Source organism: Vicugna pacos, chromosome 31 (genome assembly GCF_048564905.1).
Source record: "Vicugna pacos chromosome 31, VicPac4, whole genome shotgun sequence".
In the NCBI taxonomy this organism is placed as follows: Eukaryota; Metazoa; Chordata; class Mammalia; order Artiodactyla; family Camelidae; genus Vicugna; species Vicugna pacos.
The window spans coordinates 11,413,555-11,439,180 of record NC_133017.1 but is presented as its reverse complement, the minus strand read 5'-3'; the positions used below and the strand labels follow the sequence as shown (position 1 = coordinate 11,439,180).

General features: G+C 54.2%; 1 protein-coding gene across 3 annotated transcripts in view; it reads left to right on the top strand.

The window, feature by feature from the left end:
* The window catches only part of SH3RF1 (SH3 domain containing ring finger 1), a 106,965-nt gene that overhangs the window by 50,676 nt on the left and 30,663 nt on the right, over positions 1-25,626 (top strand). For 2 of the 3 annotated variants that reach the window (XM_072952440.1, XM_072952441.1), the window contains exons 3-4: positions 14,588-14,863; positions 15,649-15,744. In XM_072952440.1, coding sequence (XP_072808541.1) covers positions 14,588-14,863; positions 15,649-15,744 — 372 coding nt within the window. The remainder of the gene's footprint in view (positions 1-14,587; positions 14,864-15,648; positions 15,745-25,626) is intronic. The other variant, XM_072952442.1, reaches the window with a different exon arrangement.

The following is a 25,626-nucleotide window of genomic DNA, read 5'->3' as shown; positions in this document are numbered from 1 at the left end:
TAACAGCACATTCATAGTAACTAAAACCTGGAGGGAACTCAGGTGTTCCCCAAGATTAGACGGACAGGGTGTACGTTCGTCCAGTGGAATATGCATTGATGTAAAGGAATAAACGGACAAGTACTTGTAACGACATGGATAAATTTCACACACATGATGTGGAGCAGGAGAAGCTGGACACACAAGAACACAGACTGTGACTCCCTTAAGCGACATTTAAAAAAGGACCACGGAACCGTTGTGTCTAAGGATGCGGAGTTAGGTTAAGAGGCAGGATGACGGTATGTTTGTTTTCTATGAGTCTGTTTCTGTTTTATAAGTTCATTTGGCTTTTTTTTTAGATTCCACATATGAGTGATATCATATGGTATTTTTCTTTCTCTTTCTAGCTTACTTCACTTAGAATGACATTCTCCAGGAGCATCCAAGTTTCTGCAAGTGGCATTATTTCATTCTTTTTTATGGCAGAGTAGTATTCCATTATATAGATATACCACAGCCTCTTTATCCAGTCCTGTTGTTGGACATTTGTGTTGCTTCCATGTCTTGGCTATTGTAAATAGTGCTGCTATGAACTATATTCAATATCTTGTAGTAACCAATGGTGAAAAAGAATATGAAAATGAATATATATATGTACATGGATGACTGAACTACTATGCTATGGGCTAGAAATTGACATGTTATAAACTGACTATACTTCAGTAAAAAAATATATATATATATCTATATCTATATATATATACACACACGTATATACAGAAAAAAAACAAAAACAACAGACACAAAAGAGGCAGGCTGACTGTGCCTTTGGGAAAGGAAGGGGCTGGTTGCCGGCCGGCTCGCCGGGAGGCGTCCAGTTCTGACAGGCTCTGTCTCGGGACCTGGCAGCGGTTAGGGGAGTGCTTCCCTCCGTGGTGACTGACCTGCACGTCTTGTTCTGTGCATGTTGCTGTGGGGGCTTTATTTCACAACAAAAACGTTAAAATATGTACTCAGTCGTTTTGAACTGTACAGAAAAATCTTTAGATGGAAAACTGTCTTGGCTTCATAGTCTCTGGGTATGTGTGTCTGTCCCTGTCTGTCTGTCTGTCTCTCTTTTAATATTTTGGAGGTTCTCTGGGGACAGTTTTTCAGCCGCTCACATGCCAGCTGCCAGGATGGCTCTCTACACCTCTGGCCCAAATGTGAACAAAAGCCCCACCACTTAGGCTGCCTTAGCGCTGCTGAGAAAAGAAGATTTTACCAAATGTCCAGGGAGGAAGAGGCAGAAAAACCCTGTAATGTGAGAGGTACGTAAACCTGGGAAAGACTTGTCAGGTTGCGAGTCCGACTCCCACTCGGCTGTTCCCCAGGCTGGCGCCCTGTCCTCTGGGGCCAGCAAGCGAGTGTGTCTTGGGCTCTGAATAGAGACCTCGTCCTCGGGTCCAGTTCCCGGACGCCGGGCCTCCACTCAGGTGGTGGGTGGACCGTGCGGAGCCCCTGCCTCCTCACCACGTCCACCGAGGGACGTGCTCCCAGGCAGGCCTGCCCTGTGATGACTGCTCAGCCGCACAGCTGTCCGAGCATCCTGGGTGACTGGACACAGTCTGTCTGTCCCAGCGGGAACCGTTCTGGAGTGACAGTCCCAGCTCACAGACTTGCTGGCTGTGTTTACTGGAGCAGGACACTGCTGCCCTGGGGTGGCTGCAGCCGCTGATTTGTGTGAAAGGAGAAAGTGTCCCCCACGTACCCCTAGGGAGAGGGGTCCCCATGCTCCCCTGTTGGAGGCTGACATGGGGTTCCTGCTGAGACTTAGAACTTTAACCCGAGTGTAACTGGGGAAGCACTGCAGCCTCGGATGTCTGTACACTTGTCCTCCCTTCAGCCACGACGCAGACACGAAGCTCAGAGAAGCTGAGCTGTTTGCCCGGGAGCACACAGCCAGCTAGGCTTGGTGGTAGAGGGGGATCCAGAGCTCATTCTCCCCCACCCTGCGCCCACTCCCTCTGAGCACGCAGGGAGATGCGGCTTTTATTTTCAGCTCGGGGAGGGGGTGCACTAATGGTCTGGGTCTGAGGCCGTGCTGCCCCATGACGCAGCCGGCTGATGGCAGAGCATCCTTCCTGGGCGGATGTAAGTGGCTGGGGGAGGGCGTTGGGTTCATTATTGGGATCAATGGCCACTATCCTGGGGGCAGTTGAATGTTCGTCAGAAATAGGATTGTGAAAACCAGAGTGCTTCCACCTAGACACTTGGAAAAACTTCTACTTGAGCCGGTAAGAGTCTCTTCAGAATAACTGTTTACACCAAAGCCATCTTTACTAGAATGAGGCCGTTTCGTTGTATTCCCAGAAATTCTGTGTGTGTGTAAATTTCTTTCTGCTTTTCCACTTTACCTCACTTGTTGAAATGTCACGCTGGCTACGTAATTCCATTGAGAAAGTCAGTTACCAGCGATGCGTTGATAAACTATTTCCCTGGTGACACAGCCACCAAAACATTGGAGGAGAAAAGAGCATGTGTTCACTTGTTGCTGAAAGCTTGACACACACCCAGAAAACTGGCACAGGGAGGGTGGGAGAGATTGTTTGGCCGGTTTTGGCCGCTCCTGCGCAGAGCTTTCCATGGACAACTTACTGAGCTGCGGCAGGCGGGTGGAAATGATTAAATAAGCCAGGAAAGCTGTAAAGATTTTGGGTATGTCAGTGTTGTTAGATGTGGCTCTTCTTCCCATCAGGTTTTCAGGGAATTATAATGGTTACAATGACGTTTTCGTTACTTTGTGTGCTGAGAATCCGGGAAGGGTGTTCAGAGGCGGTTGCCGAGACCGCGGTACGGCCGCCCCAGGGTCCTGCTGCTGGGGGGGCAGGCTTGGTTCCGCGCCTGGGTTTCTGGGGCCCCGCTGCTCGGCCCCCGTGGCTGTCTGGGGGGAGGAACCTGGGGTCTCCGGGGAGGCCGGGACGGGAGGAGAGGGTTTTGTGGTTGGAGTGGCTGGGTGCAGAATTTGTCTTGGCATATTTCACATGAACCCTGCATGTGAAAAATAACCCAGTCTTGCCCCTCGGGTGACTGGGAGGTTAGGAGTCCTGTCTGCTCACAGTCCGGGGATAGTGGCTCGTGGGTGATGCCTGGTTGCCGTGGATTGATGCTGAGGGTCGTGAGCTCTCACTGTCTTTAGGACACTATTGCATTGCTCAGTTTCAGTGAATTTTTCAGAAGGAGACTAGCTCCTCTCACGTGAGGCTCGGGGAGGTGGAGCAGCTGGTGATGGAGTGAAGCCCAGGGCTGACCTCCCAGCCTTGCTGGTCCCACACCACTCCAGGTTCCACCATCTCGTTATCCAGGATCTTCAAGCCTGGAAGGTCAGACCTGTGTTGATATGTGTGTGTGACGTCCCGTGGGATTGCTGGTGGTGCTGGAAACAGCTTAGAACTTAGGGTGACTAAAGAGTATTACTACCGTGCCTTCAAAAGACGCTTTGCTGGGAAGATGCAGGGCCCGGTGTGCTGGGAAGATACAGGGGTCCAGTAGGGCAGCTTCAGCTCCAGCAAGTGGGTTTCAAGGGCAGGGTTGTGGGTCCTGGGCGCCTGCCGACAGGGTGCCTGGTGTCATGCGTCTGCAAGTGGGTTTCCTGAATGATTGAGGACCGTGCTCAGGCTCTCAGCTCCTGAATGATTGAGGACCGTGCTCAGGCTCTCAGCTCCTCACCCCCGACCTCAGGTCACAGATTTGGGCAGAAAGTGTGACAGGAGCTATTACTAAACAAACAGACGTCCCTGTGAGCTGGGCTGATGGAGAGCATGTCAGCTCTGATTTGTCTTGTGAACGTCCTGATGTCCTGGGAGTGATCCGTCCCTTTGTATGTAACTTCTTTCCTTGGCAAAGGCTTCCAGTGGTCATGTCCTCGCTCACTTGTTTCTTGTTGACTTTAAAAAAATTTCAGCAGGTATTAAAATGTTTTGAGAAACACGGCTGAGAGCCACCTGTCCCCTTAGCCCGGCCGGCTAACCCACGCCTTAGTGTGGTCTCTTTGGGGAAGCATAGGGGACACCTGATGTCTGGATCGCTGCCGCCTCTCTGTCCTGCCCAGGAAGGAGTGGGGTCCTTGACGGGGAACCAAGCCAGTCGCTTGTGTTAGGGAGACCCCTTTCCTCTGTAAGTCACTTGAGCGCAAGACTGCACCTGAGAGTCCCCAAATGAACCGGGGGGGAGACCAATGAAGTGTCTTATTTTCAGCTGGTGGAGGTCGGTTTGTACGTACGTTAGCTTCCATTCTCCCAGGGCCTCGGGCACAACGCTGTTGGGGGCTTTTGAACTTTCAAGGTGGTGTTAGGAGATAAGACTGCTTTGGAAGACGGTCTGTTTTGGGTCTTTATCCTCCACATGGGTCCTGTTCCGCTCCTCCTTGTGAACAGGCACCTGCTCAGTGAGTGATTTTCTGGGTCACTCTGTTTTGGAAATGACCACTGTCTTACCTGGTTTGAATACAGAAATCAGCTGCATCTGACCAATCAGCCGTCATAATGTGTTATCTTTCTTTTCCCTTATAGAGTAAAACACAAAAAACTTTAAGATAGTAAGCGGATGGTGTGCGCTCAAGGAGATGCAGTGTAAGTTTGGTAACCACACATTTAGGTTTTCCAGAATTGTCTCCATTTCAAATGTTCTATTTCCTTCTCCCACATAAGCTGCAAAAACTCCGTTCATTCACTCAACAAAAGTGACTTGAATACTTAGGCTCTGCCAGGCGCAGTTCTGGGCGCTGGGGAGGCAGCAGTAAATGAGAGAAGTACGCCGCCTCGTCACTGCGTAGGTGAGACACGGCCCTCAGCAGCAAGGGCCGCCCGGCAGAGTGTCGCTGTGCCAGCGGACACGCTGTGGGGTGTGAGAACCGTAAAGAGAAGCGAGGCCCAGTCAGGGGATTTGGGGAGCGGTGGGAGCAGAGGCGAGGACTGTTTTGGTCAGACCATGCAACTTCATTCTTAGTTTGAAAAATGTGGTCGGGAAGGGTGGCTGTCCATTGGTGAAATGAAGGGAGAGATGGACTCCCTCGAGCCCTGAGGCCACTTGTAGGAGGGACCAGCTGGGTGACCCTGAGGTCCCCCGGGTCCTGGGACCTCCTGCCGGTCCCTGTCCCCTGTTCTCTGGCACCACGGTCTTGGAAGGATGGGAGTAAGAGGACCGAGGTTCAAAGGGCAGGGTGGACAAGGACACGGGTCCTAGGACAGAGAGCATCAGTGATGCAGGACGGCTGTGTCCTCGGTTTCCGCCCAGCGGACGGTGTCTCTGGTTACTGGGCCTGAGGGTGCTCTTACAGATCTGTCAAAGGGGTAGGTCTCATGTGAGGTGGTCCTAGCACAAGAAAATAAAACAAAAAACAAAAACTGGACAACATACATATACTTAAATTTCCATGAAATGTCCATGTGTGGTTGGGAGAGGGCTGGGGTGGGGGGACGTTAACACTCACGTATCAGGGTGCCTCAGGTCTCACCCTTGTTTTAATTTCTTTGGTACCTAAAAGATCTTATTAGTGAATCTTCTAGAGTCCTCTATTAAAAGGTTTTTCCAAAGCGATTGCTAAAAACAAAATTCTGGACATGGGACAGAGATGGGGAGGGAGGGAAGGAGATGGGGTACCAGTGAACCCTGGGAGGAAAGGAAGGGGATGAATTTCTCAGAAAGGCTGTGACTTTCAGCTCCGGCCCTGTTCCGGCCCTTACCTGGGGCAGTGCGGGGCGCCTGGCCCACCTGCGAGGGCTCCAGGTAGCAGGGGTTTAGGGCTTAGCTGCAACGGGAGAGAAAAGATACTGCACTTCTGTTCCTTCCATAAAACAAGAGGAGTGGGGTGGATGGTGTCCAAACCCCCTTCCTGGCGTAGCAGTTACAGGACTGTGGTCCCCGACAAGTGTGGAGAGAGACTCCCCGTCCCGGCCCCAGGCAGGGTGCGCGTTCCCGAGCACCTGGGCTGGGCTCCTTTCAGATCTGACTGACGTCACCCGGAAGACAATACAGTGTCATCCGTCCCCTGGAGCAAGCGTGAGACGAGAGACCAGCTGGGGTCGTGGCTGGCTGAGACTTCCTCCCGCCGATGGGAGCCTGGGACGCTGGAGGGTTTGTTTAAAGTGCTTGTTTGTTTAGATCAGATTTTGAAAGTTGGGGACTGGAAGTGCCTGCAGGTGTTGGGTTGAAGTTGCTTTGGGAGGGGTGGGGGCATGGTCATGCGAAAATGGACAAAGACACAGCCTGAACGGGTCGGCGTTTGCTTCACGTGCACACGGATCTGGTGGGAGTTAGTGTTTTTTTAGCATCTCACCGTGTGTCTGGGGGGTGTTACTGAATCTCACTTAGGTGGGCCACAACCGAAGTCTGAACTAACTAAATAGAAACACAACCATCAGGGTGGGCTGGACCCACATTGTCATTGACGCACTGAGCGCCCTGCCCTCCCTCCCGGCAGTGGTGACGGGCGTCCCAGGGGGTTCATGTCCCCTCCCTGCTGGTAACCTTCCCCGGTTGTGCAGGGTGTCCATGGCCCCTTGGCTGGCCATTCAGAGGCTGTGTCCACATGTGGACGGCCTTTCTGCATCCATCTAAGGCCTGACACGGCCACACCCCCTCTAAGACGCCCTCGCAGACTGGAAATCGAAGGAGTGTGCGTTCCCTCTGTCGCCTCCCGGGGACACCGAGGCTTCTGGGATGGTGTAGTGGGCAGAATATGTTTTAGGAAAAAAATACAGGATTCAGACACGATGCCTTTTGGAAAGTCCTGTTTCTTTCAAGGAGAACGCTGTACCACTTTTTCAAGGTGAATTTTATTTCACGTGGAGGCAAATGTGGTTTGAAGAATGAGTTAAAGTAAATGGAGGACGGCCTTGCTCAGTGTCAGTGCAGGGCCGTCCATGCACCAGGCCCTCAGCGGCTGGTCTCGGGGTGCCCGGCTGCACCCCACTCCACCCCCGTCGTCCCGGAGTTCTGCAGAGACAGATGTGAGGGAGGCGGGATCTGTCCCTGGGGCCTTGGACCCCAGATTAGCGTGTTGGCTGTTGATTTCACATGGTGACAGTTTTGTCCTGCTCCTTAAAGGACGACCACACCTGTAGTGGCTTAAAGCAACACACGTGTTATCTTACAGTCCTGGAGGTCAGAGACCCCAGGAGTCCCCTGTGCCGACCCCGAGCCCAGTGCCCTTGGATGCTCTGGGAGGGCCTTCTGCCCCTTCCCGCGTCTGGAGGCCACAGGCCCTTGGCCAGGGTCATCCACCACCAGCTCGGGGCCTGACGGTGCAGCCTCTGCATCAGCATCTGCGCCGGCCCCGTTCTGCCTCTGCCTCCGTCCGGTCACCCTGTGACCAAAGTCGGCCCACTTAGACAGCCCAGGGTGAGGCTCTCCACTCCGTCACGTTTGCCAGAGCCCTTCTGCCCCCAAAAGTAACGTCTTCTCGGGTCTTCGGGTCCTGGCAGTGCCGCTAAGCGCTGCATGATTTTGAGGCTGGGCTCACCTTTCGTCCCGATACGCGGAGTTGGGCTGAATCACCCTTCAGGTGCCTTCCAGCCCCAGCACCCCAGAATTCTGCACCTCAAAACAGGGGTCAGGTTCACTGTTGCTAAAAATGTAACTCCTGAGGCCCCCACGTGCGGGAGCCAAGGCCTGAGCGCCCATGCAAGCTTCGGGATCAGATGCCCCTCGCCAGAGCGAGCGTGGTCTGCATGTCCGGGGTTACGGGGGTGGCTACGACTTGGCCTTGCGAGCTGCGCTGCGTGTGGCTCGTGCACCCGCACCGAAAATGCTTGATGCTGCTCCTACGCTCAGCCTCCTTCCTGGTGGTTTCTTCCCGAATCTTTGCAGTCCTTCCTGCACAATTTCCAGGGCGCTCACCTTCTGCACTCAGAGACCGTGTCACCAGTGTCCCTCGTAAGCTGGACGCACGGGCGTACTGGCTGTCCGCATGTCAGTGACGGCAGTCATGGAGTGTGTGTCGCAGCGCTTCGTCCTGCAGACCCGCGCGCCCGTGGTATCCACATCACCGGCGGCGGCTCCCAAGCTCGTCGACAGCAGGGCCTTGCATGTGTTTTGCTTAGTCTGCTGTCACAGCAGGTGCACTGTGGTTTCCTGTACCCGTGCAAGAGGCTTTAAACCATGAAGTACCCGGGTTTGCGTCCACCCTAGTGAGGAGGTGCTTTGGTCCATGCTGATCATCGGTGAAAATCTCCCAGTCATGTTTCTGTCGTCCAGCACGTTTGTGGGCTGTGTCCCGGCACATTTGTGCCCTGGGTACCTTCACTCAAGTTACTGGTGCAGATGGGGCCACCCTGAAGGACAGACAGTTACAGGGCCTTGGGGTGTCTCAGAGCCGCCCGTCCAGGTCACTTTCTGGTGACCTTTCATTCGCTTGACCAGTGTGTTTGTGCGTTCGGGCTGCTCTAACCAAATCTGGAGGCTGGGAAGTAAGACCGAGGTTCTGGCAGGTTCCGTCCTTGGTGGGCACAGTCTCCCCAGGCTGCAGACACCGCCCTCGAGCACGTGCTCCCACGACTTCCCAATGCACAGGCGTGGGGCGAGGAAGGAGCAGACAGGCTCACTGGCGGCTCCTCTAATCGCGGCACTAAGTCCATCACGAGGACCCCACCCTCGTGACCTCATCCCACTCCCATCAGCTCCCAGAGGCCCCTCCCGGGACCATCGCGGTGCAGGTTAGGGCTTTAACGTGCGAATTTTGAGGAGGACACAATCGTTTCATTTATAAAACGCAGCGCACACTGAGTGCCCGCGGCCTGCTAGGCGTGGACGTGGGCTTGAGCAGGGCAGCTCGCGGTGCCTCAGAGCTTTCAAGCCAACAAGTGACTGAGGAGGGCAGTGTCTGGTGTGATGAATGCCAGGGGTGGGGGCAGGTGGAAGAGCGGGGGGACGGGGGGGCTGGTTTGGAGGCTGTGGGGAGAGGTCAGGGAGCCCCCCTGCTGTGCCTGGCGGAGACCTGGGCGATGTCCCATTTCCAGAACGTCCTGGGGCAGGAGAGCCTGGGGCAGTGGCGCAGGCGGAGGAGGAAGGTGCGGGGGAGGCAGAAGGGAAGCAGGGCCAGTGTTGGAAAGCCTCGGGGATGTGAGAAGGGTTAGCAGTTTATTTTCAGCACAGGGAGAACCACTTGGAGGTTAACAGGCAGGACAGCATGGACGGGAGACTCCAGTCTGGAGAGTGGCCATTAGAGAGGGTGGCCTTGGCTGGTGGCAGCGCGTGTGGTACCAGGTGGACTGACATGGGATGTGTTTTGAAGGCGGAGCCTGCAGGCTTGCAGTTGCATTGGCTGTGGAAGCGTGGCGGGGCGCAGAGGCATCGTGGTGGGGCTGCCTTGGGGCCTGAGCAGCTGGGTGAACCCAGGTGGGAAACAGCAGGAGAGGTGACCCCACCCCCAGACTCTGAGATCAGGACTTAAGACCCCCTAACTATTAAAGGATCCGTGTTTTATGAAATGCTGCGATTATATCCTGGTAGATGTTTCACTTTGTCGGGAAAGCCGCCTGGTGTCTTGCTGCGCAAGGAGCGTTGTAAAGCCGCTTCCGGGGCCATCCTGCTGCCTGTTTGTCTGTGTGCCTTGCTCCTCGCCTCGGTTCCCTCTCTGTGCCCCCTTCTTCCTGGAAGGGTTTGGCACTCAGCTTGCAATCTGCCAGAGTTCATGCCAGCTGAGATACAACTAAATTACTAAATTGTACGCATTTTATTGCCGGTCCTGGGGCAGGAGTATCTTCTGAACGCTCTTTTTAGTAGATCATTGAGTCTTTTTTACTTTGTGGAGCAGTAAGAAGTGCATGAGGGAGTTTGAATTCAGAGAGGCTGTCTTGCGTGTGTATCTGGGCATTGGCATTTAGAGTCTGTAAAATAAATTGGCGGTGAATGTTTTATTGATGTGCTGGGATCTCAGCTACATCATCCAGCAGCGCTTTGTCAGATACTTTGGAATGCGCTTGATGGCACAGAAACGGGGTGTAAAAGCATCAGATCAGAAGTGTTGGTGTGCTGGCCCCATGAGGATTTTAATGTCCTGTAAACACCCGTGTGTGTAACGTGGAAGCAGACATTATTTGCAAAGTAAAACTGGCCCACTCATGGTTACCCTTTTCTGTACAAGCACAAGAGTCACTGCTTCAGGAAATGTATTTTCGATTAAGATTTGGGATGAAACCCCACGTGCCTGAAGTGCCGAGCTCTGTGGTCAGGGCGGCTCGGGTGACGGCCACCGCATCACCGTCCCCCCGGCCCGCTGTCCTTTGAAGCCTCCCTTTCATGTGGAGCCAAGTGAAATGTAAGCCCTGTGGATGCCAGGGCCGTGGCCGGACGGCGGAGACAGGGGAAAGGCAGCCGTTTGGAAAGCTGGCCTGGGGCACGGAGGGCAGGGTGCCTGACTCCCAGGCCTTTCCCGGGAGGTGACCCGGGAGGGCCTGGGCTCCGGGCACACTTTCCCATGAGGTCGGTCGTAGGCTTGTTTGGGCTTCATCCCTCAGGTGTTGCAGGAGGAAAACCTGCTCTGTTGTGTAACCATTTATCCTTAACCATCCACAGTCTGTGGGAAGTAAGTCTTTTAAAAATCAGTGAACTTTGCTTGGTTTGAAATCAGAGCGGAATTCGTTTTATTTAATACGGGAAGCCTTCTTGGGAAAAGTTTGACACCAACTGGCCTTTTCGCCTCTTAGGATTTAATTGAAAAAGCATGCAGCAGAGGGACACGCCAGATACACGGCTGTCGCTGGGGGCAGGGTGGCCACCCTGGGGCTCCTGCTCTGCGGCTCTGCTCCCGGAAGCAACCTCATTGGCGTGTCGGGGGGACCGGGGAAGCTTCGGTGGTAGTCGCGGGGAGGTGTCGCGGCTGGCTGCGAGACACGTCACCGTCACCTGAAGTTTTGTCCTTGCCCTCACTGTGTTGAGAGTGCGGGATGATTTTAGGAGCACTTAGTGGATTTGCTGTGGTGGAAAAGTGAGTAAGTCCGTGAGGCTGCCTGTGTGTGGAAGTGACCCGTGAGGCAGCAGACCCCAGCCCAGCGTGTCACAAAGCAGCCTCACGCGTCTCTTCTCGGAGCGGCCCAGCGCGGTTCTGAGTGCCGAGTCTGTGTCGTGGGGCGTGCGTTTGGCCTGGATTTGGACAGAGGGGGCCAAACAGAGCTAACTGAGGTGGAGAAGAGTACCACACAGGCGAACAGAGTTATTTGTCACCGAGTTTGTAATAGGATTTCCAGTTAATTCATGCGGGCTCCCAGGGCCTTACATCAGCTCTGTCCAGATGAACTACAGCCACGCAGGAAGTGCCGCCCCGTCAAATGGTGCGTGTCAGTGGGTCTGTAATTTCTTCTGTTCAACCAGAAGACGAGTGGGTTCTGCTAGAAAGCAAGTGTGTGCTTCAGGAAGGCCACCTAAGAGCCCCGATCCCTTCCTCGGGGGAGCGGCCCTTACACCTCGCACAGGGAGCGTGCGTTAGAAGCGCAACCACCGTGTGAGCAGGAGGAGTGTCCAGCTGCAGAGACAGACGTCTGCAGGAGCCCTGTTTTCTCGGGGAACAGGCTTTCTGCCGGGCGGCGACGTCAGCGATGGTCGTGCAAACGCGCGGCCCTGCCTCCCTGCCGGCCGTTTTTCGGTGGTTTACACACATTCCTTCACTTAGTCCTCACTGCGCCCCACAGGGTGAAATCAGGCACAGAGAGGTTCACCTGCTCAGGATCACACAGCAGGTGAGCAGCCGGGCTGGGGTCCCGGCTCCAGGGCTGCGTGATCGAGGTCCCATTGGCTGTGTTCCAAACGTTGCTTCACGGCCGTGCTTGTCAGTCCTCCGGCTCTGCCTCCATCTCTCCGTCATCTCTCTGTCTCTTCTGCATGTGCTTCGTCTGTCTCTCATAGTAATGTTTATTGCTTGTTTACTGACTATTGTTTCCTCAGAAATGCCTTGGGAAATACTGTTAACCTGTGATCAGCAGATTTCAGGAAATGCACGGTACAGTGGGCACTGCGGTGAGGTGCTTCTGTGCAGGTGGACAGCCACAGGCATCCTTCCCAAGGCTGGGCCTGGCCTCGACGGTGACCCCAGCTCCCAGGACTGTGCTGCACCGGCGTCCTGCTGGGCACCCCCTTCTGGGGAAACCAGAGGGAGTTGTTTCTGAGGCTAGGTCAAGGGTAGCAGGGGTCCTGTCACGAGAGGCAGGGTCTTCAGGCAGGGTCCAGAGGGCAGAGGGCTCTTGAGGGCTGCAGGACTTCTGGAAGGCTCCGGTCCTGACTTCCCCTGGGGCAGCTCCCAGTAACCACACACTGGACGAGCCGCTGTCATTCGAGAGCCAGGAACTGGCTCTTCCTCGTAAGCCAAACAGAAATACTGAGCAAAAAACATTTGGCTGACAAGACAGCCAGGCTTTCAATCTCTGTCTAGAAACTAAACTAATTTTTAAAACCTGTATTATTACATTCTGTGGCCATCAGGGTGCAAAACTGATCTGCGTGTTTGGAGGGGCGGGGAGCCATGGGAATTGTCCCCTTGCTCTACTCTGTTACAAAGACGAAACTGAAGTTCAGCCCATTCAGGCCTGTGCTTCACTCGGTGCGTTTTCACCCTCCGACCCAATGCACCTGCCTGCGTGGCTCCTGGGCCGCCCTGAGCTGCTGACCCGGGGAGCTCGTCATCAGCCAAAGGACACAGCATGGAGACCCTTCAGCCTGCCTTTCAGGCCCCCGCACGTGGCCCCCGCCCTCCCAGCTTCCTCCGCAGCATCGCACGCTCTGCAAAGCCGGTCCCTCTGCCCTGCGTGCTGGCCCTGCATCTCCAGGAGCGCCCTCCTTTCTCTTTCCTCTGCTCCAGCTCTGCCTGCAAACACCCATCTCCTTGAAGACCTGGCCGTGTGGTGCTCCCCCTGGAGGTGTTTCGTTTTCCCACCCCCTCACCCCTAGGCCCTGGCCCTTCGCTGCCCTGCACGGCTCCTGTCCTGCGGCCCTGCGTTCCCTGCATTGTGGTGTCGTGCCGTCTGACACCCGTCCCTCCAGGAGAACGTCTGTGCCCCGTCCTCTGCAGGACGCAGCACTGGCGCTCCGCCGGGTGAAAAGGCAGAGCTCGGTCAGTGTTCCCCGGGCGGTGGATAAATGAGTCAGTCTGTGAAAAGCTGGAGCCCGGGAATGTTGTTCAGGAAAAGTCTGGGTGTGTTTGGTTTGCCATTTATCCTCTGGACACAGTAGGCAGCCGTGACCCAGAGAGGCCAGAGGTCGCCTTAAAGTGACAGCTGGTGCGCCAGGACGGGCACCCGCAGGCCATCAGGAAGTTTCCCGTTTGGTCTGTTTGGTGATTAGTTTGCCTGGGGCCACACACACATTTTAAAGCTACCATTTAAAACCATAGTGTGATCAGTGACACTGAAGACCTCATCTGTTGGCACGTCAGCCTCGGTGCTCCCGGAGCAGGGAGGGGCAGCGTCGGGCCATGGCGTTCAGGCTGTGAGGTCTGTATGCCGGTGGTTACGGGGTAGAAGCTCCGAGCGGCGGCAGCGGGGACCGGGGACCGTCCCACACGTGCTGGCACAGGGTAGCCCCGTGCACACTCGAGGTCCCGAGGGGCCGAGGTCTTCTGGCCCCACCCCACCCCTAGTCAGAAGCAGTGGGAAATGTTTTACCCAAAAGTGCAACTCTGATTCCTGTCAACCAGACTTCAGAGCAGTTAGTGAACTAATGAACTGTGCTTCTCTTTAAGTTTCTCTTCTTGCTGCTTATCATTTATCCTGTTAAGTAAAGTCCTAGTATCAGAAATTAAGTTTTTTAGTTTTTGAATTTTACGCCTGGAAGGCTGAGTTGGCGTTTCCGTGTGCTGAGAGCCCCATGGAGTTAGGCTGCGGACAGGACACCGTCTCAGCGGGCGTGGGTGCTCTGCTGCCTTACTCTCACGTGATGTTGGTTTTGTTGGTTTTGTTTGCTCTTTCTGGCAACGCACACACAGTCTGTCTGTCTGTTTGTTTATTTGAAATGTAGTCAGTTTACAATGTGTCAGTTTCTGGTGTCCAGCATCATGTTTCATACATACACATACATATGTCCCTTTTCACATTCTTTTTCATTCTAGGGTACTACAAGATATTAAGCATAGTTCCCTGGGCTGTGCAGTATAAACTTGTTGTTAATACAGTCTATATGTAGATCTATGTTTATCTATTCTATATGTGAATCTCGAACTCTCAGTTTATCCCTTCCCACCCTCTTTCCCCCCAGTAGCCGTAAGTCTATGAGTCTGTTTCTGTTTTGTAAATAAGTTCATTTGTGCCTTTTTAAGATTCCATGTGTAAGTATATCATATGGTATTTTTCTTTCTCTTTCTGGCTTGCTTCCCTTAGAATGACAATCTCCAGGTGCATCCATGTTGCTGCAGATGGCATTATTTCATCCCTTTTCATGGCTGAGTAGTATTCCATTGTAGAGATATACCACAGCTTCTTTATCTAGTCATTTCACAGATAGTTGTTTATGTGATATTTTCTTCCTAGGGTAAAGCATGGATCTGTGGTAACAGAGTGACGATAATATAGATGAAATAATAGAGTTGAACTTTGAGACATTTTGGGCCATTCTTTCACGAAGACTCTTCTCTTTCCTCAAGGGGACACCTCAGCTACCGTGTGCCAAAGCGTTGTACAACTACGAAGGGAAGGAGCCTGGGGACCTGAAGTTCAGTAAAGGCGACATCATCATCTTGCGGAGACAAGTGGATGAAAATTGGTACCACGGGGAAGTCAACGGGGTCCACGGCTTTTTCCCCACCAACTTTGTGCAGATTATCAAACCGTTACCTCAGCCCCCACCTCAGTGCAAAGCACTTTATGACTTCGAAGTAAAAGACAAGGAAGCGGACAAAGATTGCCTTCCATTTGCAAAGGTAAAGGTAGATGGGGTTGTTGGCCGGCTCTTCTCGGGACCCGGATATGTGGGCCAGCACTCTCGTTTCCTTTTGCAAAGAGATTCAGTGGTTTTATGTGAACGCTGTCCCTGTGCTTCTTAAAACACAGGGGAGCCGTCTTCTCAGAGTCACGAAGACCGTGATTCTGTGCAGGGACTGCTCTCTGTGGAAGGTAATTTTGACTGGTGCTCCGTGTGGTATCATTTTCGGATTTAGAGCCTCCGTATAATTCTCAGCTACGTTTCAGGGCACGTGTGTGCCACTCAGGGATTTTAATTCCCCGAATTATGAATTACAAAATGAAACATCATTACTTCTTTACTTTATATGTAAATTTCTCTGCTGAAAAACACACCAGACTCTATCCACTGAATTGATAAAATGCTTTGGAATTTTAAGCAGAATGTTGTGTTTTTCGGTAAAGAAAAGCAGTAGGCTATGCACTGAAATGAGTGTTTGGTGTATTATCAGGGAGAAGGGAGAGGAACAGAGAATCCACCCAAAACAGAAGTTCCGGGGGCTGGGGGGGTTTTTGAGGGTCTGAACGAACGAAGCAGGCGGCCCCTCGCGTGGAGGGGTTCGTGGTCATCCAGCTGCCTGGCCTGAGAGGATGCCAGGCTGACTGATGGTGATCAGGCACTTCACTAGCACCGCGCCTTCACGTCCGGGAGCTCCGTGTCCTCCTGCGGCCCGGGTCCCTCTGTGACGAGGGACGCTGGGGAAGCCCCTGGGGTCAGGTGGACTGATGCTCCTTCTTTCTTCAGGATGATGTCCTGACTGTGATCCGCAGAGTGGACGTGAACTGGGCGGAGGGCATGCTGGCAGACAGGATAGGGATATTTCCAATCTCCTACGTCGAGGTAAGTGGATCCTAGAAGCTTCCATCGCGTTAGTGTTCTGCGTGGCCAGTCAACCTTGACGGTGCAGTTGGAGTGTTCAGCAGTCCTGGGATCGCGTCTCAGGACTTATGGACACTGTATCATTGTTGTACCTTAAAGCAATACAGTGTTGTCTATCAGTGATGCCTCAATTAAACGAGGAAGGAAAACAAAGACAAAAGCTTAGTTTATTAAACAAACAAAAAAAAACGCCAGACAGCACAAAGCAGCAGATGCCCAGTTCCAGACGGCTGGATGGGACTCCCTCATCCTGCCCTACCGTTCCTGCCGACTCGGGGACAGTGGAACATGGAACGCTTGGACCTCTGTGCTCGTCCTCCGCTGAGAGCGTCTGTGAGTCTCGTAAATGTGCCCGCATGTGCCCGTCCGCACCTGCGCTGCCTGCAGCTCTTCTGTTCCGTTTGGCAGCTTTGGGGTCAGGACGCTGGTGATGTTCCCGACGGAGATGAGAGAGGAGCGTGTCTGTTTGTTGACTCATTCCTTCTGCACCTGCCACCTCTCAGAACCTGAGCAGTGGTTATAGCACCGGAGCCTCCAGGAAACAGTCACACTCGAGGAACCGCCCCCACCCCACCCCCCAGCAGGACTTAGCCACCTCCCCCTTTAACCAGCTTTGCTCACAACAGTTGTGGCCAGCCTGACGCAGAGCAGTCTGCTTGGGAATTTGGATAAAGTCACACAGTTGGATTATTTTAGAGAACAACACAAGTTAAAACTGAAGTAGGAGGTTACAGTTTACATAGGGCTTCATTCACATCGTGTCTTGTAAACTTCCATGTCCTTTAGTCGTAAGAATTTCATGCCGAAAACCAAATAGAAGGCATTTTCAAGGCACGAAACCCCAGCCCAAACAGCCCTGCAGGGTTAGCTGAGGTCACCGACGGCTTCTGGGAAGAAGTGAGTTCTCAAGGGAGAGGCAGCGCGGACTGTTTAGAGAGTTCAAAGTAACTATTGTTGTTGATGTCCGAGCATGTGCCGAAAGTGTGTGAAAAAGGAAGAACCGCGTCACTTACGTCCCCGTCTTTTATCTGAGGCACTTGTCCTGACACGATCCCAGGAAGGGAGACCGAAGGCGTCGCAGCCGGCAGTCAGTCTCCCCGTAGACAGTGCGTTTGCCACGTTTCCATAAAAACCAGCGGGGCTGCCGTGTATCCATGAAACGTGCTTCAGACCACGTACGAGCCTTGAATTTTCTCCATAACCTTCAGGTGTTCCTGTTTATTGAAAAATTTTTTCCTCCTTTGAAAGCAAACAACAGGAAAAAAAATGCTTACGTCTCAGGTAGTCCTTCCTGTCCGTGACGCTCATGTTCCCCCTGTGGGCCGTGGAAATGAGCCGCGTTTCCGAGCCTGTGGGCGCTCTCTGTGAGGAGCGTGGGTGATGCGGGCTTCATGAGGAAAGCCTGTCTTTGCCTGTTACGTTTCGTCAGTCCCCAGGCCAGCGCGCCCTGTGGGCCACACAGGGAAGGGCCATGTGCCATTGTCACCGGACAGGTGGGGCACAGACATCCCCCCACCCCACCCCAGTGCGGAGCCACCGAGGGTCCCTCGGGTTGATGTCCAGTCATCAGGTCCTTTCCTCCAACGTCAGCTGGGAAGATCAGCCCCTGCCACGGGGGAAGGTCCTGCCACCCTCCTGCCTCTTTCACGGAGCGTTTTCCTCGTTGGAGCCATAGTTCTGCCCGTTGAGACCAAGTGAACGAAGTCCCTGGGAGACTCTGAGCTTCTCTCTGATGTCAGGCTGTCAGATGGAAGTTTCCGGAAGGAGCGGGTCCCCTGGGGATCAGCGTGGGCTCAGCCTTGAGGGGAGGAAGGGGCAGGCAGGTTTCAGTAGTGACCTACCAAAATCCAGCCGTCCAAGTGGCATCTACACTGTCTCACCAGGCGGTCTCTCATGGAGCGAGGCCAGCTCCCCCCGGGAATCAAAACTGGGGCCTTTTCCCGAGTAATGACTTTCTGGGAACTGTTCCAGGGCCCAGACCGGCCCCACTAAAAACAGACTGTGTCACGAACTTTATCCAGCTGTGAACCACTTCCTCCCTCTTGGAGACACACAGTCACGTCTCCATCAGCGCTAGGAGCTGTGGCTTTATTCAAGGGCTGCCCCACTCGGTCACCCAGAGCTCGGAGACGGTGGAGGTGGCACCGCACGTCAGAGCGCCTGGCTCTGCTGGGTCCTGGGCCCCGAGGCTTGGAGCTCAGCTCAGGCCAGGGCCTGGAGGGCAGTGATGGTCCAACAGGAGGGTCTCAGCACCACGTCTCACAAGAAAGTGAGCTCAGTCCCGGGGGCGGCCCCTTGGCTTGTCACAGGCCTGTCTGCAGACGTGGGACCCCCGACACCTGTTGCTGGCTTGTTAGTGGAAATGCCCGAGGAACTTGCCTCTGGCCGAGACTAAGCTGGATGGGCCGGGGCTGCGACTGTGGGCCTGAGGCGAGGCATCGGGGGTCGAGGTCCAGCCATGGAGCTGGGGGCTGAGTGTTAGCGGTGGGCGAGGGGAGACCTGGGCAGGGGACAAAGGGCGGGAGGGGGCTGCTGGGGTGGGGTGCCCTCCCTCTCCCCCTCCTCCTCCAGCCCCAGGACTGTGCCCACCTGTGTGGAGGGCGTGGGGAAATGGTAGCCTGCTGACCGATGACCTCTGATTAAAGGACTCGAGTGTTCAGGGTTTGAGCAGAGGAGGAGAGTCACATGGGGGTGAGCAGGGAGAAGATGGCCGTGTGAGTGTCCTGGATTTCTGTCCCCCGGTCCATGTCCGGCCATGAAGACTGGGGTTCTCTTGTCCTGATCACAGACACACTCCGTTCCGGTGAGTCTCTGGTCAGAGCCACAGAGGCTGTGCCTTCTGTTCTGTTTGGACGAGACCCCCCAGACCTGAGCACGCTGGGAAGCGGTGAGGGGCAGACGTGTCCTGGGGAAACCCCGGGGCTTCTCGGAGACACCGTGGCAGGATGTGCATAAAAGGGCGTATCTGCCAAGGTCGGAATCGTGAGGTTTTAAAAAGAAACCAGTTGCTTGCTTCTCTCTTTGTTCAAAAACACCAGTCTTCTGAAGAACAGGGTGGGAGCTTTCACAGCCTCGTTAATTCGGAGCTGACTCACTCACCGTTCGTGGTCATTTGGACAAAAATGCCTTGATTCTTAGCAAGGGACCGCTCTGAGTGAAGTAAGCACTAAATACGTAATTTTGGACGGTTTGCAAACATTATTGTGTCCTGTAGGCTTATGATGAACTATGTCTTTTTGTTAAACTTGTCATACAATATTTTGATTCCTAGTCATTCATTTAAAGTATCACTTACCCAGTTTTTTCAACAACAGAAAGAGTCAATCATCAGTTTTGCTGTGGATGTAATAGAAAAGCATTGCACACATGCTGGGGGGGTGGAGTGGCCTGGGGACAGCCGCCTCCTCTTCAGTTACGGCTGCAGGGAAGGGGGTTAGGTCTCGGCTCTGACAGGGCGGGTCGGGTCGTCTGGGACAGGCCCGTCCTCCCCGCCTCACCCCCAGGACCCCTCCTCTTCCTGCTGCACCTCACGCACCAGGTGCTGTGATCCTGGGGAAAGACTTGGACTCTGAACCCAGGTGGCAGGGTTCCAGGCTTGGCTGGACCACTGGCTGTCAGAGTGACTTGTCTCCTCACTTGTGAAATAGTGGGACACCCCCCAACCCTGCGCCTCGCCCGGGGGGAGCTCCTCCAGGGCCCGGTGTGCAGGGTGCCAGCCCCCAGTGTGAGTGGTGACAGGGTGTTCCCACGGAGCCGTTATTGTTGGTTCCTAGCGCGTTTTATGCTGCAGCGTGTCGTCTGGGGGTGGTGACCGTCTCCCGATGTCCACGCCCGAGTAGAACACGAGCCCTGGACCAGTGTCCTGGGGTCTGGGTCACCCTGTCCCCGAGGTCCCTGCCCAGCCCCTGCCCATGTTCAGCCCTCAGTGCATGTTGGTTGAATGAATACGTGAGCAACCCAAGGACCTTTTGAAGCGGCAGCAAGAATGACTGGCTTTAGACGTTGTCACCGACCACATCTCCTTGCTGGAACTGCCATCACCACTGCTGAGGCACGTATGTTACCTTCTCTCAGTGTCACATCAGAACGTCACCGTCCTCAAAGCCCAGGTCTCTCGAGTGATCTTACAGAGATTTTTGTTTTTAAATGAGGCTGGGCGAGTACTTGGCTCTGCCTGGGTTAGGGTTTCTCTGGACCGCAGTCATGGTAGCCGGGCTCCGGGTTAGGTGGGGACGCCCGACCGATCATCGGCAGTGCAGACAGGCTCCCTGTGGGAGATGAACTCCCGCCCGTGTGAGATTATTCCTTTGGTCTGCTTAGAGCAGAGGTGGGGTGGCCCAACTTGTTAGGATAGTCATTAAAAAACAAATTACACACAGTAAACTGCCCATCTGTGAGGTGTAAAGAGGTGTTATTTTTTGTTTGCAGCGTTTATAATCAGCCCATAGACAAACCTTGGGAGATACTTCTGTGGCCAGGGAGTAGAATTGTGCTGTCAGCCGAAGTCACGTGCGTGGGTCTCCGGGAGCACGGGTGGCCTTGAGGGGGGTGACGGCTTCCGCTGCTGCGGGGTCGGGGCCCTGGGAGAGCCCATCTGTGCTGCATGGAATTACGAGTGGAGGTTTGGGCGCGTGGTTTGAAGTTGCCAGGCGACCCTTGGAGGGGCTCAGGATAGCAGCGTTCACTGCTCCACTTAGAGTCTCTGTCCTGTAGGATCCTGAGGGCAACGGTCAGATAACCATCTTCAGTCTCATAATCAGCGGGAGCTGGTTGAACAGCACAGGAAGAGATTCTGTCATTTGTATTTCAGTTTCCTTTCGAATGAAAAAGTGAAACGTTCAGTTGGCTGAAGTCATTTTTGTAAACAAGAAATGTGGGGAAATGGGAGGGAAGCTGGAGAGAGAACCGCCATATGCTTGGCCTCACGTCCCCCTTCCGTTCCACAGTAACTCGTATGAAATACACGTGGGGAAATTGTGGGACAGTCAGGAAGGCCGTTGGTTCCCACGCTTTCTCCGTCATTTTGAGGTCTGTTAACTGCTGGGGACCCAGGGGCAGACTCACCCCAGCTCTCTCTCTGGCCGGCCGTGTGCAGCGGCTCTGCCGTGACTGCGGTTCCCCAGCGCCGTGGGCTCTGTCCCCCGGGCGGGCTTCCGTGGTTTCTGAGCATTGTCACCTGGGCGTGAGTCATTGTTGCCTTTGGTTTTGCTGCAGGGACAGGAGGTAAGGGTGTCCCCTGGCTCGGGGAGGCACCACTCCCGCAGACTGCGCGGGGCGGCCTGACCGCACCTGGGCAGAAAGGGGGCCTGGAATGAGGGAAGGGACTTTATTACGCTCCATCGACTCCGCGGCAGCCTTGCTAACTTCAGTTTCCTTTGTTTTCCGTCAGGAAAAACCTGAGATGGGTTAATGTTTATCGAGTGCTCGCTGCGTGAACGGGCAGTTTCCGGTGCTCGGGGTGGTTTTACAGAACATAAAAGTGCAGGTGTCCCGTGGCGCCTCCACACAGGCCGAGGGGCACGACCAGTTGTGTCTGACATCCACAGGGACTCCCTCTGGGGAATCCACAAAGGCGTCCCCCTGCCAGGGCGCCCCGAAGACGTGTCCTGGAATTGCTCCCCGCACAGCTCACCGCGGGTGTTCCCGCGCCCCCGTGTCTGGGGCAGGCAGCTCACCCTCCTCCGTGAACACTGTCCTTGCCCAGGAAGCCTCTCTCGCCCGATCCTCCTTTGCAGAAGCAAAACCAAACGGTCCTCTCCTCGTGTGTAACCTCCTTGGCACTTGCCTTGTGCCATTTTCACAGATGATAATTATGTGTCTGCACAATTCAGTGTTTCCCTGGTTCCCCGGAGAGACATCTGACACACAGAGCATTTTTAATGATTTTATTTGTGTGATATAATCACATCCCAGAAGAGCTGGAAAGGAAACCAATAACCCTTGGTCCCATCCCATTTCATTGTGGTAAATACCCTTCTTTTCCCCATGCTCTAAGGAGACAACACGCACGAGTCCGCCTTTCCCTGCCTTACTGGAGTTTAGCTAAACATCCATTTTTATCGCTCTGCGTAATTAACATTCTCAGAGCGAAACCATAATTTAGTTAATTATTTTTCTATTTTTTGAACAAGTTGAGCATCTTGTTTAGGGACACAGAGCCAGCTGTTGAGAAGCGAATGGGATCTTTGTCCAGCATCCCATGCAGGCCCAGACCCTGGCCACCGGAGCCCCAGAGCGCATGGGAGGACGGAGCCTTCCTGGGGTGGCTGCAGACTCCCTGTTACCGCCAGGCTGCGCTTATGCAGTGTCCAGGACGCTCTGATTTTTCATCTAGAACAATGACCACTTTTCAGGCTCTGACACCTCAGAGGGTAATATCCAGAAGTGATGAACTATTTAGCAGTTTCAAGTATTGAAATTCAGCAGTTTCACCTGAGGTTGCCTTTTATAAGGCAAGTGAGAAACTGCAGTTAAAACTACAATATTTGAAGGGCTGAGGTTTTATTATTTGACATTTTTATTATATAACTATTTACATCCTAAATTTGATAGTAAGGCTTTTTAAGAAGCAGAGTGGGTTCATTTTAATTAAGCAAGAATTGAGTCCGGCCTCGTGTCCTGAAAGGGGCTGCTAGCGTCGCACGTGTGTGTCTGTGACGTGGCAGCGAGAAGCATCTGGGTTACTAAACCCACAGAACCTGCTCCCTGCAGTGAAGCAGACGTGTCGCGGGAAGAGTGTTGGGAAGTGGGGGTGGAGCGGTCGCCCCTGGTGACAGGCGTCACGTGTGCGGAGAGGACGTTTCTCTGCAGGCAGGAAGGATGGTGTCCTGGGCACACTTGCAGAGTCCCCGTGTGTCCTTCTCCCGTTCTGATCCCCCCCAGTACCCACCACCCCCAACACACACCCACTCTGGGCTCCGGGGTGGGGAGGAATTCTCATTCACCAGTTTATTAACTGATTACACATCAACGTGGAATTTCTGGCAGTGTGTCCTGTGCCATCAACACATTTTTATGTAGAATTTAATGGCAACTCCGTTTTCTTAACCTCCTGAGATGCATGTGTATTTCTTCCATTGCATTCCCACATCTGGCAGTGAGGTCCTTGACGATAAAATGTGGTGCTGGAATGCGTCCTTTGGGTTTACAGACGTTTCTTGCTTGTGGTGTGCATTTGGTGAGCAAGTACCCGATAGAAAGAAACACACAGGAAACCTCGGGTCCCGGTGGATCCAGTGAGCGCAGGGAACCGATCCGGCCCAGTCCTAGGTCAGCCCCGGGCTATCTCCTGCACACGGCGATCAGACTCCGCTGGTCCAGAGGTGCCGCTGTGGCCGCCCCCCGGCCTTGGCCTTCAGGCTGGAGCCTCCTTCCTGCTCGCCGTCCCCAAGCAGCCTCTGCTCACATCTTATGCTGGGGGTGGGGGCTCTCTCTCCACTCCTGCCCACCCGCCCCACCGGGGCTGGGTCACACGGAAATGTACAGAGGAGAATGGCCGATTCGAGAAGCAACATGGATCAGTCTCAGAAATCACACAGAGTGCCAGAAGCCGGATGTGGGAGATCACGGGGAGTTCTTGCCTGTTGCATGTCTGTCTGAGCTCCTCTGGGTCGGGGACGGTTTCTCTGCATCGAAGAGCCCCAGCACATGGCACGATGGCTGCACATAACAGGTGCCCAGCGTACACTTACTTCCATGGAACACTTAAGAACAGAAAAGGGCACGAGGAGAGTAGCTTCCTGTTGAGAAAAACAGCAGGAAACACAGGGAGCCCTGCTTGACTTGTCAGGTGTTGTACGGAGCTCAGCGTGTGGAACCCTGCACTGTGAGCACGGCGGTCACTGTACCTGGATGGGCTGGTGGGAGCGTGACAGCCGTAACGTTTCAGACTATTTCAAAGCAGAAGCTGCTAAGGAGCCTGCGGTTTGACCCCAGTGTTCGTTTTCTCCTAATGGCAAGTCAATGGAACAGTTTTCTCCTCATATTTTTGGCCTCCACGGGGAGGATGTCTCACCTCCTTCCCTGGTTCTTACTCAGTACCCACTAGGGCCGAGCTGACGGTCCGAGTCCAGTGCTCTGGCAAGGTCGTGCCTTTGAGGGTCTGGGCCCTGGGGTCCCGGTGCGCTTGCCCTGGAAGGGGGCAGCCCAGACCAGTCCCCTGGCATCGCGGGAGCTGGCTTGCCATCTGGCTGGGTGCTCCGTGTGAGGTGAGGGATGGAGGAGCTGTTCCATCAGCTCTGTTCCAGGCCCCTCGTCCCCAGCCTGCGCAGGGAGAAGGACCCCAGCACCACACGGTCTGCTGCGGTTTCCTGAGCTCTGTCCCAAGGCCTGGGCCACTCCCGCCATGAAAACAAAACGTGGCTTTGCCACCTTGGGCATTCGATTCTCCTGGGACCCCTCAGAGGGCGGGGTGGCCGGGAGCAGGCAGGATCTGTGAACTCTGGGTCTCCCGGCCACGGGCTGTGATGGTGCACCGCCCGGCCACCCGTGGAGGGCGGTCACGCCTGTGTCTCTCACGGCAGAGCCACGGCCCCGGCTGCGCTGGGGTGTTGCTGGATGTTCCTGGGGCATCACGCCCCTAAGTCTCGAAAGTTTTCCCTTGGGAAGATCCTTGGAATCTGCGGGAGGGGTAGGCGCGTGTTTGAAAGCAGCACTTACTTACGAGTAGAGACCAGCAGGCCAGGTGGCGTCCCCGAGGGGCCCCAGGGCCTCACTTGTCACTTCACTGTCGTCTGGAAGCACCGGCCACAGGGCCGCCGCCAGCAAGCTTCCTGAGCCCCTTGTGCCAGAGCTGGTCCACGTCCTGAAGTGTCGCCGCCGGGATCGCCCTTCTCCCAGGCGGCGGCGGCGTCCGCGGGGCGAGGAGGCCTGGCTGACCGGGCCGGGTGGGAGGAGCGCTGGTCGCAGAGGCGAGGGCTGGCGTGGGGAGCGCTCTGCCGTCCTTGGTGTCCCCCACGCTCCCCGTGGGGGCTCACTGCTTGTCTCCTCCGTGTTTCCCAAGAGGCTGCCTGTACTCAGCGTGTCCCATTGTTGGAACATCCAGGTGAGTCCCTGTGCGGCTGCGTGTCAGGGAGGCTGTGTGGAAACGCCCTGCTTTGTCTCAGGGAAAACAGGAGCCGGCTCTCTCCCCTTTCTTGCTGGTTCCCAGTCCCAGGCAAGCTGCTGCTGCTTTTTTGTTTAACTGAAGTCGGTTTACAGTGTTGCGTCCATTTCTGGTGTGCAGCGTTGTGTTTCAGTCATACGTACACATATACATTCCTTTTCATGTTCTTTTTCATTAGAGGTTACTACAGGATACTGAATATAGTTCCCTGTGCTCTGCAGTAGAAATCTGCTGATGTATTTTATATGTAGTGCTTAGTATCTGGAAATCTCGAACTCCCAGTTTATCCCTCCCCACCCCCTTTCGTCCCTGGTAACCATGAGTTTGTTTTCTATGTGAGTCTATTTCTCTTGTAAATAAGTTCATTTGTGTCTTTTTTTTAAGGATTCCACATATAAGTGATATTATATTTTTTTTTATTTCTCTGCCTTACTTCGCTTAGAATGATGGTCTCCAGGTCCATCCATGTGGCTGCAAACGGCATCATTTAATTTTTTTAATGGCTGAGTAGTATTCCATTGTACAGATACACCACAGCTTTTTACCCAGTCATCTGTCAGTGGACATTGAGGTTGCTTCCCCGTCTTGTGTGCACAGCTTTTGCCAAACCCCTGTGCCCTAACTTTACACTCCAACGACTTTTCAGACAGACCAGGCTAACCTGCCAGCAGGACTTGGATTTCGTGTCTCACCCGTCCTAATTCAGAATGTGAGCACAAGGAAATAACGGACACAGACAT